The sequence below is a fragment of the Pagrus pagrus genome, assembly GCF_965226575.1.
Source record: "Pagrus pagrus genome assembly, chromosome: 10".
Taxonomy (NCBI): domain Eukaryota; kingdom Metazoa; phylum Chordata; class Actinopteri; order Spariformes; family Sparidae; genus Pagrus; species Pagrus pagrus.
Window position 1 is genome coordinate 21,308,386 of NC_140194.1, and position 15,313 is coordinate 21,323,698.

At 42.7% G+C, this 15,313-nt stretch overlaps 1 protein-coding gene across 1 annotated transcript in view; it reads left to right on the forward strand.

Moving 5' to 3' along the window:
* met (MET proto-oncogene, receptor tyrosine kinase) overlaps positions 1–15,313 on the forward strand; it is a 73,355-nt gene that overhangs the window by 1,614 nt on the left and 56,428 nt on the right. Inside the window, exon 2 of the mRNA XM_084365446.1 lies at positions 232–1,432. Within this exon, the coding sequence (XP_084221572.1) occupies positions 233–1,432 (1,200 nt within the window). The 5' untranslated portion in view covers position 232. The remainder of the gene's footprint in view (positions 1–231; positions 1,433–15,313) is intronic.

The window sequence follows — 15,313 nt, forward strand, 5'->3', positions numbered from 1 at the left end:
AACCGTGGTTTTATCCCCTGACACAGTTCTGTTTATGAGTCTGAAAAGGGATTTCGATGTCCCCCTTGTTTCTCCTCAGTGGTCCCTATTCAGCACAGCTTGCGCCTTTTTCCACACATTCACACTTCAGACAATTGAGGCCACCTATTCTAAGATATGATGAATGTTTTGAGTTTTTTCTGTTGGAACATTTTACTAACTCATTTGTCATGTCTCTTATTTCTGGAACAGGATGAATCTTCACTCGTTTCATGCCGCCATGCTGCTGTGGGTCTTGTGCCCCAGTGTGCAGGGCCAGTGTGATAAATCACCGGAGACCAACAAACTCATCCCCTCAGTCACCTACGAGCTCCCAACGTTCACTGCAGACTTCCCCATCCAGAACATGGTGATGCTGGATGGGATCATCTACGTCGGGGCTGTAAACAGAATCTACGCCCTGGCGCCGAACCTCACGAAGCTGTCAGAGTACCACACGGGGCCGCTGTTTGCCAACCAGACCTGCGGCCACAAACCGACCAACACGAGCAGCGGCGGCAGGGTGGACAACCACAACATCGCCTTGGTGGTGGAGAACATTTACGACAAGGGGTTGTACAGCTGCGGCTCGGCAGACAATGGTGTTTGCCGCCGTCACGTCCTGGACGACGGCATTAGCCCAAAAACCGTAGACGAAGATGTCTACTGCTTCACTGACACGGCGAGGCAAGGCAAGGGTCAACCTATCAACTCGGATGTTGTGGTCAGCCCTTCAGGCTCCCAGGTTCTCAATGTGGAGAGCAACGTCATCAAGTTCTTTGTTGGGAACTCTGAGATCCCAGGCTTCGGAAACATAACAGGCAGTGCCACAAATCCCCATACCATTTCTCTGCGGAAGATGAAGACGAGCCAAAACGGCTTCACCTTCTTCTCCAACCACTCATACATGGATCTGATTCCACCTCTACGTGGAAACTACTACCTGCGATACGTTTACTCCTTCCACAGTGGACCATTCACCTACTTCCTCACAGTGCAGCGGGTGAGCAAAGACTCCCAGGCCTACCACACCCGCATAGTCCGTATGTGCTCCTCGGACCTTGTCATCCGCCGTTACATCGAGATGCCCCTTGAGTGCATCAGCACCGATAAACGGCGACGACGCTCCACGGAAGAGGTGAAGGTATTCAACATCCTCCAGGCGGCCCACATCGCCAAGGTGGGCAGTGACGTTGTCCTGCAGAAGCAGCTGAAAGTGGAGGAAGGCGATGACGTGCTGTTCGCCGCCTTCGCCAAGGGAAAGCCGAACTCTCCGGAGCCCACCCCGAACTCGGCCGTCTGCATCATGTCCCTGAAACACATCAACAACATGTTCAAGATGTACATGCAGAAGTGCAACACGGTAGACCCGTATCACTTCACTGGATCAGTCAAGAAGTCCTGCTACAATGTGGTAAGAGCTGGGATGGGGCGGGGTGTCTGTGGGGGGGTGGGGAGCCATTCAACTCCTACTTTGCATTTGTATTTTTTCGGAGGGAAATGCAAATTCTGCACTTTTCTCAACTGTCGAAAAAAGCACAATGACTTTTTAAACCCACAACTTTACTTAGGAAAGATGGAAATGAGACATTTGTCCTGCAAGTGTCTTCTTTCCAGCTCAAGTCTGATAGATTTTCACCAATTGTTTTGCAAAAACAACTACATTTCTTGAAAAGAAAAAGGGAGGAGATTGGTTTACACACTGATAAGTTCCTGGCTTGTTCTCTTAATTAAAACTTAAATGAATTAAGCCCTATATCTATTCGGTTTTAGTTTATGATGTTTGAGGCTGAATAAACTTGGGAGGCTGCATTTATGTGTGATGGCAACCTCTACAACGGCTACTGCTGTATTAGGATGCAAAATGTGACACTTTTTATTACTGAACAGAGCAATTTTTTTAATTTACGATGGATTTGACATGGTCTGTCTGGTCATGTTTCAGCTGAATTATCAATGGTATTTTATCCCTTTGAGTTGCAGCTTTTTACCAGGAGTGATGTTGATTAATCCAAAAGATAAATTAGTGTCTGCGCACTAGCAACCAAGTTTGAGTATCATCGTGATGTTATACGATGCCTTTTGGACACATAAAATAAGTCTCTAATCAGTCATCTCTTGTACATGCATGGCTTGGTTTTTTATCTGTAAGAGTTATAGATCTTGGCTGTTTACTTGCTGCAGGCAGGTCGGCTTGTTGGCTGGAGAGAATGTCTCAGTAACTGGGTGGTCTCAGGTTCAGGCAGCCAGTGTGTCTACTGGATTTCTGTCCTTGTGTCATTGTGTTCAAGTGTCCTTGAGCAACACGCTGAAGCATGACCTGCTCCTGACCTCTGACCTCTCTGGTTAAGAGCTAACATGCAAGTCTTAGTGGAGACACACATTTCTGATTAGTGTGTCTGATATGACGTTTTTATGGATTGATTACAGGAAAGTAGCACATTTTTCACTGTTCTGGCTCTGTGCTGCAGCATGTTGGATTTGAAATGAAACAATGACTGTGAGGTTAAAGAGTAGACTCTGAGCTTTAGTTTTTCTGTTTACACCCATATTTGGTGAACAGTGTGGGACTCATCGCCAAGTATCAGGACAGTGATCCTTAACACACGGGGGGAAAAAACAGTGGAGACATCTCCGATTAGATCGGTCACCTGACCTCAGTTGATCATGCTGTGTTTTACTTGTTGAATACTGGGGGCAAAAAGTCAGTTAAACAGGCAAAACGTGAGTATGATTGAACTACAGGCCTGGCAGAGCACGACCAGGAAGTATCCCAAGTGCCTGCTGATGTTTTTGGGCTGGAGACTTCAGGCAATTGTTTTATTTTGTCCTATATATTTTGGCCCCCCAAACTGGGCATCAATGCAAAGGTGAGGCTGTTTTCCTTATTAAAGAGAAAAATACAACTGTACACCTTCAAGTTTCTCTCCTTCACCAAACTGATGAACAAAACGAGCTTAACTGCCTTGTGAAGTCATTGTAACACACACTTCATACAAATTCGGCAGAAACAAAATAAAACTCACCAAAAATTCCTGGTGGGTCTTCTGCACTTCTGACAACCACCAACTTTGGGTTGGCCAAAATAAACACTTAATATGCAGAGTCAGATGTTACACTTTCTGGCTCTGAAGCTGTTTTCCCTGCTGCCTCTCTGCTGTTGCTGGCCTCGTTGTGCTGCTGAGTTAACCCACTGAAAAAGAGCATGATGTTCAGTATTGGCTATCGTTCTTTGGAGGAAGACAGTTATATTAGCAAAATCAAACGACAAACTCACCCGAAATATCGCCCCGAAAACAAACACATAGAAAGTTGCCGATAACCAATATTTTCATCTAATCACCCGACCCTACGGTACCTTACGTGCTACACTTCCGTCTGATGTGGATGAAATCACTCTCAAATTAAAGCTGAAAAGCAGCAATTAAGTCGGAAACACAGTCATTCCTTTACAGTAATTGATATGCATTGTACTGAAGTAACCACCCCCCCACCTATGCTACTGTAAGCCAATATTACCTCCCCTGTACTAACTCACCTCCAATCCATCAACACTGACTCAATCAATCAGTTGAATCACCTGATCAATAACAACATGAGGTTAACTGCCGACCGCCCGGCCAAAGGGTCCGTCAATATGTGTGCTAGTGGAGCACTCTCACCCCCCCGCTGACTTCATCTTTACTTAACCCTCAGCATCAGTCAGTACTGTATATCTCCAGTCAGGCAGTGGATTACTTTAGTCTCCTGGATATATTATTCACTGAATGCTGTCAAAGGGCAAGCACATACAGGAGTAACACCAGAGTCGTGTGCAAACACCCAGCACACTTCTGAGGGAGACTTCTGTCAAAACATTTAGTGTGTGAGTTTCTATGCAGGCGATTTTTTATATGATGAACTAGTTTGAACGCATCACGCGTCTTCGTCGGAAAAACTTTTATTGCTGCTGTAGCTTGGTAGAAAACCACCACCATGCACCACAATGCTGTGGGTGAAAACCATCTCAGATTGGCTGTCAGTGTTCTTACATGTTTTATACTATTTATTATGTAAGTATGTACACTTTGTGACCTAGTTAATCATTTCGAAAACTAGGCTGCTATGTTTTTGACATTTGAACTCATTTTGTTCCATTACAGACATCCATTGGTTTCCATTAATTTTTGTATGGTAGAAACATTTACAACTTTAAGTTGTATAATGAACATCAAATTTGCAGTAATGTACCCTGTGAAGTTTTATTTTTTACCTCTTTTACACATTTACACGTAAGGGGTAGCATATCACCAGAGTAACTGCTAACTGCTGCTAACTGTAGCTAGTTAGCTAAGTTAGCTGTACAGCTAGTGGTCCCTTACCAGCTGACTCTGCCTGAGCTTTACTATCAGACTGTCACCTTTTGAGGTACAAAGTGGTGTTATACAGGACAGGCCGGGGCTAGCTGGTTAGCATGCTAACCTCAGAAGACACAGCATAAATGTCTTTGACATAACACCAAAACTAAATCTTGAATGTTTTAAACTAAAATTTGTACATATTGAACCTTTAATCATCTTTGTGTGTGTCCTTGAAGCCTAACACACAAACTAAATTCATTTCTTCCTCATGAAACATTTGCAAAGCCAAATTTTTACCTACTGTTCATTTTTTTATATCCATGTTTATATCCTTTTTTGAATTCTTCTTACCTGCCTTTTTACGCATTCCTTCATTTCTTGGGGTGTAACAACCACTTAATGTCCATAAGTGGAATAGCATCACCTGTCTCCTCATGCGGGCACTTGTTCAGATACAAGCTAATGGGGCCCTGAAATATTGCTCCATAGCACCCCAGGTGGTCAAAATATCCAGAGAGTACCTTTAACTTTTGTCAAAGTGGTAACAAAATGAATGCAGACCTGTTCACAATGATGGTGATGGATGATGGATTACACACCGAGTTTCATGCTATACAGAAAATAATGGGGGAAAAAAATGGTTGTACAGAAGGATAAAGATAATCTAAAACTGTAAAGTGCACATTTCAAAACAGTTGGCAAAAGAGTAAAGAAAACATGATTTGTTGTTAAGGAGTTATAACTTTTAAATCACGCTGTCTGGTCCTTAAAGTTCAGTTCTGTCTGTAGTGATTTTAAAGACACAAGCTGCAGTGAAGAGATCAGACACACACACACGATGAGTGACATGTGGTTAAGTTAAAACAGATTTAAACCAGCTTTGCAGATACATGCAAATACATTGTGGGTGGGTGTTTGGGTACATCGGCACAGCCCTGACAGCCATCAGTGGTGAAGATCCACCGGGGAAAGTGAGGAATGCTGGGCGCTGGGGGGTTCGGGGGCAGCGCATATCTGACTCTCAGCGAGCCGTGATGAATGGCTCGGGGATAACAGGGCATCAGCAGCTGGGCGGAAGATGATCCCCTGACCCGCTGTGGCAGCCGGCTACGCTGGCAAGGCCTCTTCCCCTCTCCCCCCCCGACCCCCACCTGTTACCAGCACCTGTGGGAAAGTGGAAGTGTAACACCAAAGAGCCTCTTTATCTGGGACCAATGTTTTCATGGGTGATCATCATTGGGTATGATCTTTCTGAGGCATCATATCTCGATCACATAAGTCTTTCATTATTTTCCTCTGGTTCTGAGTTGAGTTTAGTTTATTTATTTGTCATGAACATAACAGTAACGTTGGTGTTGCAATCACGCACAAGCCCCAGATGCACTGAGTGTTTATAACAATGCTAATTTACAACACCTGTCCACGGGAGGCTATTAAAAGTTAGATATGCAGAGGCTGTGTCCTTGCTGCAGCGGCCCAGGGCTTGAGTCCGACCTGTGGCCCTTTGCTGCATGTCACTCCCCCTCTCTCTTCCCCTGTTTCCTGTCACTCTTCAGCTGTTCTATAAATAAAGCCAAGAAAAGGCCTAAAAAAAACCCTAAAAAAACAAAAACAAATGCAGTACGAGCCAGCAAAAAGGACTGCTAGCTTTGTTGCACGGCTAACTGAGTTTACTACCATACAGTGGGTGCATTTAGCGGCAGTTAGCAATCACTTCAGAAAGGCAGCTACCCGTTTAAGTCCATCAAGAAACTCCATGAATCGCCTCGTTACTGTAACTGGCCTCCATCCCCGGTCTGGAGGTGTTCATTGGGAGGCTGCCGGTTAGATCACATGATCATGTGATCTCACGCATCACATGAGACGGATGTGAAGCTTGTGCCAAAAACAACTGTGTTGAATGCAGAGGTTGTGTTTCAATGATGCAAATGGAGAAGTTCAGATAAATTCAAATTAGCTGTAGTCTGCAGCGCAATTCAGAACTGTGTCCCTCTAGTGTCTTTGGTGAACAGCTGTGAGTTGTGTAACGATTTTTGTGGAAAAGTCAGAAGTCGTCCTCAGCTACGAACTGATAACTGAGCCTGTCGAGCGTCAGTGCACAGGATCAAAGCAAAAATCAACCTGTTACAAATCAAACAACTAACGCCTCGTGCCTCTCCTTCTTCAAGCTCTTTAATAAGAGCTGTATTGTGCCCGGTGACAGAGGCTGAGAAAACCTTTCTTTCCTGAAACCCCAAACAGTAATTGTCTGTCTCTACCTCTTGACAGTGACTGTCGGTATGAAAACGTCTGTTTTGATCACTGAGTGAGTCTACTATTCTTTTATAAGACATTCTTTCCCCTTGACTCACTTGATTACGGGGTCGGCGTGAGGCATGATGACATCAGTTTTGCTTGGGGTACAGGAGCATCTCTGCCGTGTAATTATCATAGGATCGTTCTGTTTCGAACTCTGCATAGTTCTCTGTGTAGATATGTCAGCAAACAATATGATTTAAAAGTTGAAATTATGCTGACTTCATTCTTTTCGCAGCTGCAATACTGTCCTCGCTCTTTGATCCCTTTTTAGTTCCCCCAACTCACACACACACACACACACACACACACACACACACACTCAAAAGCGGAGTATTGCCTTTTTCTCTCTGCAGGCCTCAGCAGAGACAAATGGCACAAAAATCTGCTGTTTCAAAATGTGTTTGAGCTTGAGCCTCCAAACACGCAGACGCAGCAGGTCAAGTGCTGAATCGCTGCAGCCAAAAGAGCTTTTATCTCAGTGCGACTGAAGCCGTTTTTTCCAACTTCTCTTTTATTGCTGACAGTCTCACTCGAATCCTCTCCTCCCTAGCTGCCAGGTTAGGAAACCAGCTCTAACAACAACAAATGCCCATCTGACACTCGTGCTCCGAACCTGGAGTTTGAGTGAGCTAATCATGGCGCTGCTTAATTTTTTTATGACTTGTATTCAGTGGCATATGGCAGCTAGACTCTCTGTTATCATGAGCTTTAGGGGAGATAAGCGTAGCCCATAAATTCATAAAAGGTGTAAACACTCGGAGGAGGCACAGGAGGTTATTTTTGCAGTTCGCTCCGCCAAACTGTGTGTTTCCTGTGGAAAACTCCCAGTAGGGATCTGGATGAGTTTGAAAGCTCGGTGTAAGAGCATGTTTGAAGTTTTTAAGTGGTGGTTGTCAGCTCAGACGTACCTCTTAACTCCAGTTTAGGCAGCAACATATGATAAATGCTGTAATGACGACTGGCTCTCTTTTCGGCTGTCGACGTGATGGATCAGATCTGCTGTTCTTACTGTTTCTGTCTCCAGGCTGAACTCAGTAACATGAGGAAACTGAGGAAATAATTACTATTCTTCATCATGAGATGTTGAGCATAACTACTGATTACTGTGCTTTAGTACATTTTTTGATTATGCTACCTTTGTAGATGTAGTTATGAATACAACAGTAGTTTCTTTCACAAATGCCTCAGTTGTTGATTTGAGCAGAAGGAGAGCTGATTTTAAACAGTTGAACTGATTGCGAGTCCATTCTTTTATTTGCAAAGGCCAAACGGATATGAGTAACCACTGATCTTGGTGCACGCGCTAAATACAAACAAACCAAGCTTCGGGAAGCCCCAAGATCCCAAATTGATTAGAAAAGATTTTATTTACACCCTTCTTTAAGCTGAAATCATCACTGAAGTTGCTAGCATTAGCACGACCCCACCACAAGTGGATGAACAAGCTCAACCAGGTCTGGAAGTTGCAATTAATGTCTCTCAAATCACTTTGGCATCTCAGGGCTTGCGGAGACATGCATTACACTGGATGAGCTGTATAGAGCCATTTTTTTGTAAAATCCTGTTGTTCCTGTTGTTTGAAACCTCGTCTACTACTCATCTATCTAATTACGTTATGTTGGAGAATGTTGCAACACTGTTTTGCTGTGAAGCTCCAGAAATGTTTCGTGGACTAAGAAACTTCACCTGACTTTCAGTCGGCATGGGGATGAGGAGATAATGATTGGATTTTATTTTTGGGTGAATTTTTCCTTTAACCAAAATTTTCCCCAAGCGTTCATGCCAAAATGTAATCTTGAGATGCATTTCAGTGGCTCTTCTCTCCACCTCTTATATCAAGAACACTCTTTAAGCGTCCTCCGACCCCCACAATGTGCTGTTGCCTGACAGTATCGCTTTAAAAAAGCCCATTTTGCTGGGTAATGTAGTGTGCAGAGCCATGGCAGGGACTTGGAGCATCCCCAACATGCCTGACTGGCACCCATTCCCATAAGTCTATTGAGGAAGCAGGAACATTTGAGACTAAAAATAAAGAAGCGCCACGGGTCAAAATTATCATCAGATTACTATTGATTCGAGAAAACCCACCAAATGCTGATTGCTTTTAAATTGAATCTTTGCCCTGATTGATTATAGAGCGTGTAATATAATTCCAGCTGGGAGAGACGCTTTTGACCGACAGTCATTTTAATTAGCCCGCCTGTTTTAATGAACACGCTTTAAACGCTGCCTTAGAAAAAAAACCTGCAGCAGCACATTGATTTTATGTTGCTCTGATTAGGAATTCCTTCTAATTTCTGATTATGAAGTAGAATAAAGATCCGGCTATGTGACTTCCAACATATATTTGGCTTTGACAATCAGTTATTTGGTCACTAGATAAGATTTCAATTCATTTGCACATAAGAAACTCACATAGAGCACTGAGTAAAGAAACGTAGAGATGAGCATGCAGCAGAGGTTTTGATAATTGCAGGTCATTGCCAGGACAATAAAGACTTTGTGCTTCGTAATGACAACATGCACAGCGTGCACGTGCAACTCTTAAACAACAAGGAGCTCACAGAGTCTGTAGTTATGTTATAAATCTATAAAAGCCACAGCTGGTGGCTTCTTGGAGGTCTAGTGGGGAATTAAGTATGTCCAAATACTGTCTACTGTTTTCATTTAACTTGTTATTATGTGTCATCATGTAGTACAACCACTTGATATATATAGAAGAGTGAGTACACGTTGCATGTCTGTCAGCCCTTTTCCTGAGGTTGCTCCTTGTTTTTACAATTTAGGTTTTTTGTTTTGTGTAGATTTACATTATTCAAATTTAGGGTTTTAAGGAAAGTATGTGTCTTATGTACTGTGCATAGGGCAATGTATATAAAATTGACTCGACCCAAATATATGAGAATGATACTAGACATAGAAAAAATGGCCAGATTATTGACTTGAGACTCAAGTTTTAAAAATACACTTCCCTCTGGAAAGTGCAAAAAACTGGGCTGTCACTGGGCAGTAGAAAGGTCTTCCCTGAAAACCTACAACAACCAGAACGCACTGCACCGGACCAATAAACACTCCCACTGATGGGTGAAGCACTGTGAGTTAGAGCTGCTTTGGTTTTGGCTCATCGTCCATGTTAAAACAAAAAAACAGTACGGCGGCCAGCTGGTAACAAACACTGTGGTATTCCAACTAAACACTTCCCTAAAATATGTTTTTAAAAACATTTTGGGTGAGAAATAGACATGGAACAGGACCACGGGTCATATTTGATCAGCACTGCCTTGTTTTTTACAGTGCGATCTGAGTTTAGTGAGATGACAACTCGATCCAAGAGACAGAGAGGGAAGGTGGGCTTTCTCTCTTGATCCTGTAATCTTTATGGTCGTGGAAGTGCAGCAGTACAGTACCGCCGGATGACGTGTTTACACTTGATTTTCAAACCTTAAAAACCTTGAAACTCAACTTGGATTTGACCCAAAAGCATCTCCGGAAATAGCTGCATTACTTTCCAACTTTAGATTTCGGCGAAATAATTCATATTGCACTTTTCAAAGCATTATTCAGAACAGATGAGAGGAAGAAACATCAATGTAAGAGAAGCACAAAACTACAAAATACATCATATCAAGAAAATACTGCAGGGGAACATTTAACAAACTCTTCAGCCCTATATGCCTCTAATCTGTATTTAACTTTTGTGCTTTGACGTGAAGCTGACATATAAAATGTACCATTTACTCTCTCAGACATGTATGAGTTTGCATCAGTTGCCTTACAGCTAAAACACACGCACGCGGCATCTGTCAAAGCTTTAAAATCTCCTGCTGTAAGAACTGAAATTACTGATCAATCAGTCATCGGTGATGACTGTGTCCCTGATATTTCATGCATTCTGCGTAGTTTTTCCAGCGACAGATAATCAGACCTGCAGCAGCCTGACAATAGAAGGACTTAATACTGCCAATCTCTCAGTAATGCTGCTGATTCAATGGGTTCTGCTGTGGATGTCCCTGTTTTTAGCCCCACATGCCCGAGCCTGCTCATGCCCTCACTAAGCTGGTATTTGTTCGCTCAAATTCTCCCTCCGCATGAACCAGATGTACAGAACAGGAGGCTTTATTGGAGCTGGCACACATAACAGCAACGTCACCATCATCTAAATATTCTGGACCTGCCGCAAGATGCCGCAAAACATATCACACTCCAGAAAAGATGCATGCATGGGATGAATAATGAGATTTTCATGTTGTTCTTTGACCTTTTAATCATATTTTTGAAAATCTGTCATCAACATGTTGTCCTCAAGTACCTTGACTTTGTTTATAAAGCACAAAACTCGCAGTATGTAAACATTTAGCACGATTGGCAGCCAGACATCGCATGACTAATCGCTCTAAATCTACTGTTTTTTTTAACTCACTCCGGTGGATTAAGCTCTCAAACTATTTTCCATTTCACTTCCAGAGCAGACAGACATGCAATGGGTGGCGCATCTGCAGAGTAGACAGAAGAAGATTAACGGTAAACATAATTATAATATCTAGTAATGAAAGAAAAGAGTCTGAATCAGAGAGAAAACCCCCCAAAATTCACAAACTTTGTCACATATGAACTCAACACTTTGAGTTCAAAATCTTGCCCGATGTGGAATCGTGTTCAGTTGTTTTGATTTGTATGATGAGGGGAAATGATCCGTCAGATTGTATGTCTGTTTCATATCACAGGAGACATCGAGTCAGTTTTATGTTTATTGCCCAATACCACAAATCAAAACTTTGCCTCGAGGAGGTTCACAATCTGCACAACACTCCAGCTTATCCTTCCTGAGGTAGGATGAACATAAACATAATGAACTCTGAAAATTAGCAAAGAGCCACCACTGCCCTATCCGAGGTTTTTCACCGCACATGTCACAGATTACATACTGTACCACATGCCCGAGCCTGCCCATGCCATCGCTGATCAGGGTGCAGAACCCAGCGGTGCTCTTAGCAAGCGGGCGGGCCTCCAACAGCGTACAGGCATCAACAAAAGACCGTAAATACTACGCTCTTGTTCTGTCCTGTCCTTTGCGTTTCACCGCTCGCAAGTCTCCGTTTTGATATGGAAGACCGCATGTGAGTGTTTGTAATGAGAGTGAGATTAGATGTGCTGTAGTCTGCGTCTGTGTCATAACATACTTTCACACAGATCCTCACATGTGTGCACGCAGGAGCTGCAGCAGCAGCAGTTTGTTGCTGATGGATCAGGGTTTTTGTGTCAGATCAGCTGACCACTGACACATTTAAAATTGATAAACAAAAAGACATCGATCACAGCAAAATAATCGCTGTGATCGATGTCACCCTAACCCTAACCCTCAGCTAGAAATGTTCACAGCTGAGGTCATGGTATAAAGTTTTATTTATGTTACTGTATGTTGAGTCACGTTTGCCAACTTCCTTCCTCACTCTCTGACTCTCATCGGGAAGTCATGGTGACAGACGTCCAAAAGAAACACACCGTTACCTTGAGTAAAATGACATATTTCTCTGTGTGCACATTGTCAGACACATGCAACATAATTACAGTACACAAATCAACAAAATATGCAACAAAGGTCTAGTCATTTTTAGACTTTTTTTATTTTTTAGACCTAAAACAATCATTTCACTGCTGAAAAAAAGCAACAAAAGAAGTCAAAAAACCGAGATACTAATACAGTTATTGGCAGCTTTCAGTGCAACAGTCGCTCATATCAGTGAGTGCAAAACAAGTTCAGGCTGTTCTGAGCTACTGTTCCTATGTTACAACATCATGGAAAATGGTCGTGCCCCATCACACTCTGACTGGCCATGTGAAGATGTGTTTCCAGTGAGAGCCTGCAGCTGTGTGTGCCCGCTGCCCCTCCACCCTCAGGTGGGCCGTTGCGTCACCTGGCAGCCATGTCCAGGCAGGTTCCTCTGCGTGAGGAGAAACTTGGTCAGCGCCCACCTCCGGCTGCACAGAACACGCACTTGTATCCAATTTCAGGCACAAAACAAAAGTTTACCCTTGAAATGACCCTCCCTCGAAGTTGTGCCAATGTTGATTTGTGCTCCAATGAATCATTGCTCCTCATTGATTTTGTTACTAATGATCACCTCACAGACTACCAGATTTCATAATGTTTGAAAGTAGAAGATAAAACTATCAGGCATGGGTTGCAGCAACTTTATTTCAACACTCAGTTCGCAGTAAATCAATGTGAGCCTGTTCATGTCTGCTGGTATTTTCCTGCACGATGTTCTACACGATTTCACATCCACTCAATGTCAGTGTTTAGTTTTCAATCCGCAGAGTTAATGATCAGCCCAGGAGTTTGGTTTCTTGTTTTGCTGGAAAGCTGGAAGTGTGTGTAAATCCCTTTGCATGGGCTTTTGTATGCACATCTTATCTTTGTTCCTTAGATAAAGAGTAGAGTAGTAAATATGCAAACCGTCAGTGCCTGCAAGCTGTCTTCCAGCAAGCAGGGTGGGAAATTACCATCGGCCATAAACTGTTAAATTTAGGCCACGGCTGATTTTTAGTGAACTACCACTTTAGTACTGCCACTATGTCAGATAAACAACCATCGTGTGTTGTTATTCTTTCTCCTCCTCTTGATTGTCACTTGTTCAGCTTCTGAAATGTGAATTTGTGCTGCTTTTCTGTGTTTCATATCGTGAATTGAGCATCTCTGGGTTTTGGAGCACTAGTGGGACAAAAGACGCGATTTTATCAACGTCAAGTTAGTCATCTGAAAAGTGGTTCTTCCCATTTTATTTTTTTTTTAAGGATGTATAGACTAATTGATTAATCATTTGTCCAAAAAAACTCTGCTGCTGAATTTTTTAATCTATCCTTCGCTGTGGTTGGCTGATGGATAAAAATGGCGATCATTAAGGCTGAGTCATGTTATCGGTCCGTTCTGTTGCAAATTAGATATTTTCCTCAAATACTATCCTGCTGCCAGACTCATCCCTGATTGGATTTTCTTAAATGCTTTCCTTACCAGCATGAGAGCATTTGCCAGCAGTGCCAGAAGCCATTCATGATACACTTGTTCTGTGTCAAATATGGAGGAGCTTTGCTCCGCTGAGCGTATGAGTCAAGGCCCCCGAGCTATTTCCTAATCAGTGGCATGCCTCCTACTCTTCTATTTCACCACATGGTGATATCCTGCTCTCAACTGAAATGAGGCGTGTGGATGCTTATCTGTCAGCCCCCCCACTCTCTACGAAGGACCAAATGCAATCTCCTTTTCTCCTGCTGCCGTCCTGAGCAGCGGCCTCACCTCGACCCCGGATCAGTCTCATTTCCTTGGCTCGGGATCCTTCCAGCTTTGTCATGTGCTCTGTGTCTGGCCCTTTGAAACGCTCATAATCACAGAGGTCATTAGAGCAGCAAATGGTCCCGAATGAAATCTTACCTCACCTCCAAATTTCTCAAACTTCAAAACTTATAACACGGAGTGCATGAAAAAGACAATGTGTGTATTGTTTCAGTTGTAATTATAGGAGATTTTAAAGCCAGGCAGCGTCTCCAAAGTGCTTTAAGAAGAAAACAAGAACAGTAGAAAAGGAGGCACTTGTGTGGCCGATGGAGCAATTTGAGGTTCAGTGTCTTACTCAAAGACGCTTTGATATACAGACGGGGGAGCTGGGGATCAAACCAACAATTAGGGCTGCAACTAAAATGCTCATCACAATAACCCAGAGACGTATTTAAATTGCTTGCTTTTACCAACCAACAGTCCAAAGCGCAAAGACTCTGATGAATGACAGAGAAAAGCAGCAAATCAACACATTTAAGAGGAAAGAGGAGGGAATGTTTGGTATTTTTGCTTCAAAAATGACGTAAATGATTAATTGATTGTAAAAAATAGTTGGCAACAACTTTTCTTTGATCAGCTAATCAATTAATCTACTTATTGTGCAGCTCTTCTTCCAACTCCTCCAGCTGCAGTGATTAACAGAATAATGGATTAGTTGTCAACTCTTAAAATTAATCGCAAAGTATTTTGGTAATTTGATTGGTCTGAGTAATTCATCAAAGAAAAGAGTCAAAATTCCTAAACGTGAATAAATTCTGTTCTGTTGACCAAACTGAATATCTTTGGTTTGTGGACAAAACAAGACATTTTAGGATGCCATGTTGCACTGAAAATAATCATTAGTTGCAGCCTTACCACTGACATACAAACAATTTGGTTTACCTGCCCCCAGATTTAGACATAAAAAATAGAAAGTCGCCTCCATCATCAGCCCTGTGTGTAGTCCAAGACTCGAAATCCTTAAATAGTCAGTTCACACAAGTGACATATTTTCTCACTTCACTAGATGGGTTTTTTTCTGTGTTGGATTACTGCCAGTGGACATCAATCGAATTTGGTTTGTGGTGCATAAGAAAAACGAAACTGTGTCCTTGATTCTTGATGCTTGAGATGTCACAGGGAAAATTTATTTTTGAAGGAAAGTGGTTCCAAAGACATGCTGCTTTTTGAATTTTTCAATGCCTTGGGCACCAAAAATGATGGATAGTTAAGATTTGGACAAATACAACCCAAATCATCTAGATACCAACAGAGGTAAGTGAGAAAGTGTTTGTCATTTGGGTGAACTGACCCTTTAAGTCTCTTTTGATGATGGCAGTCTTCT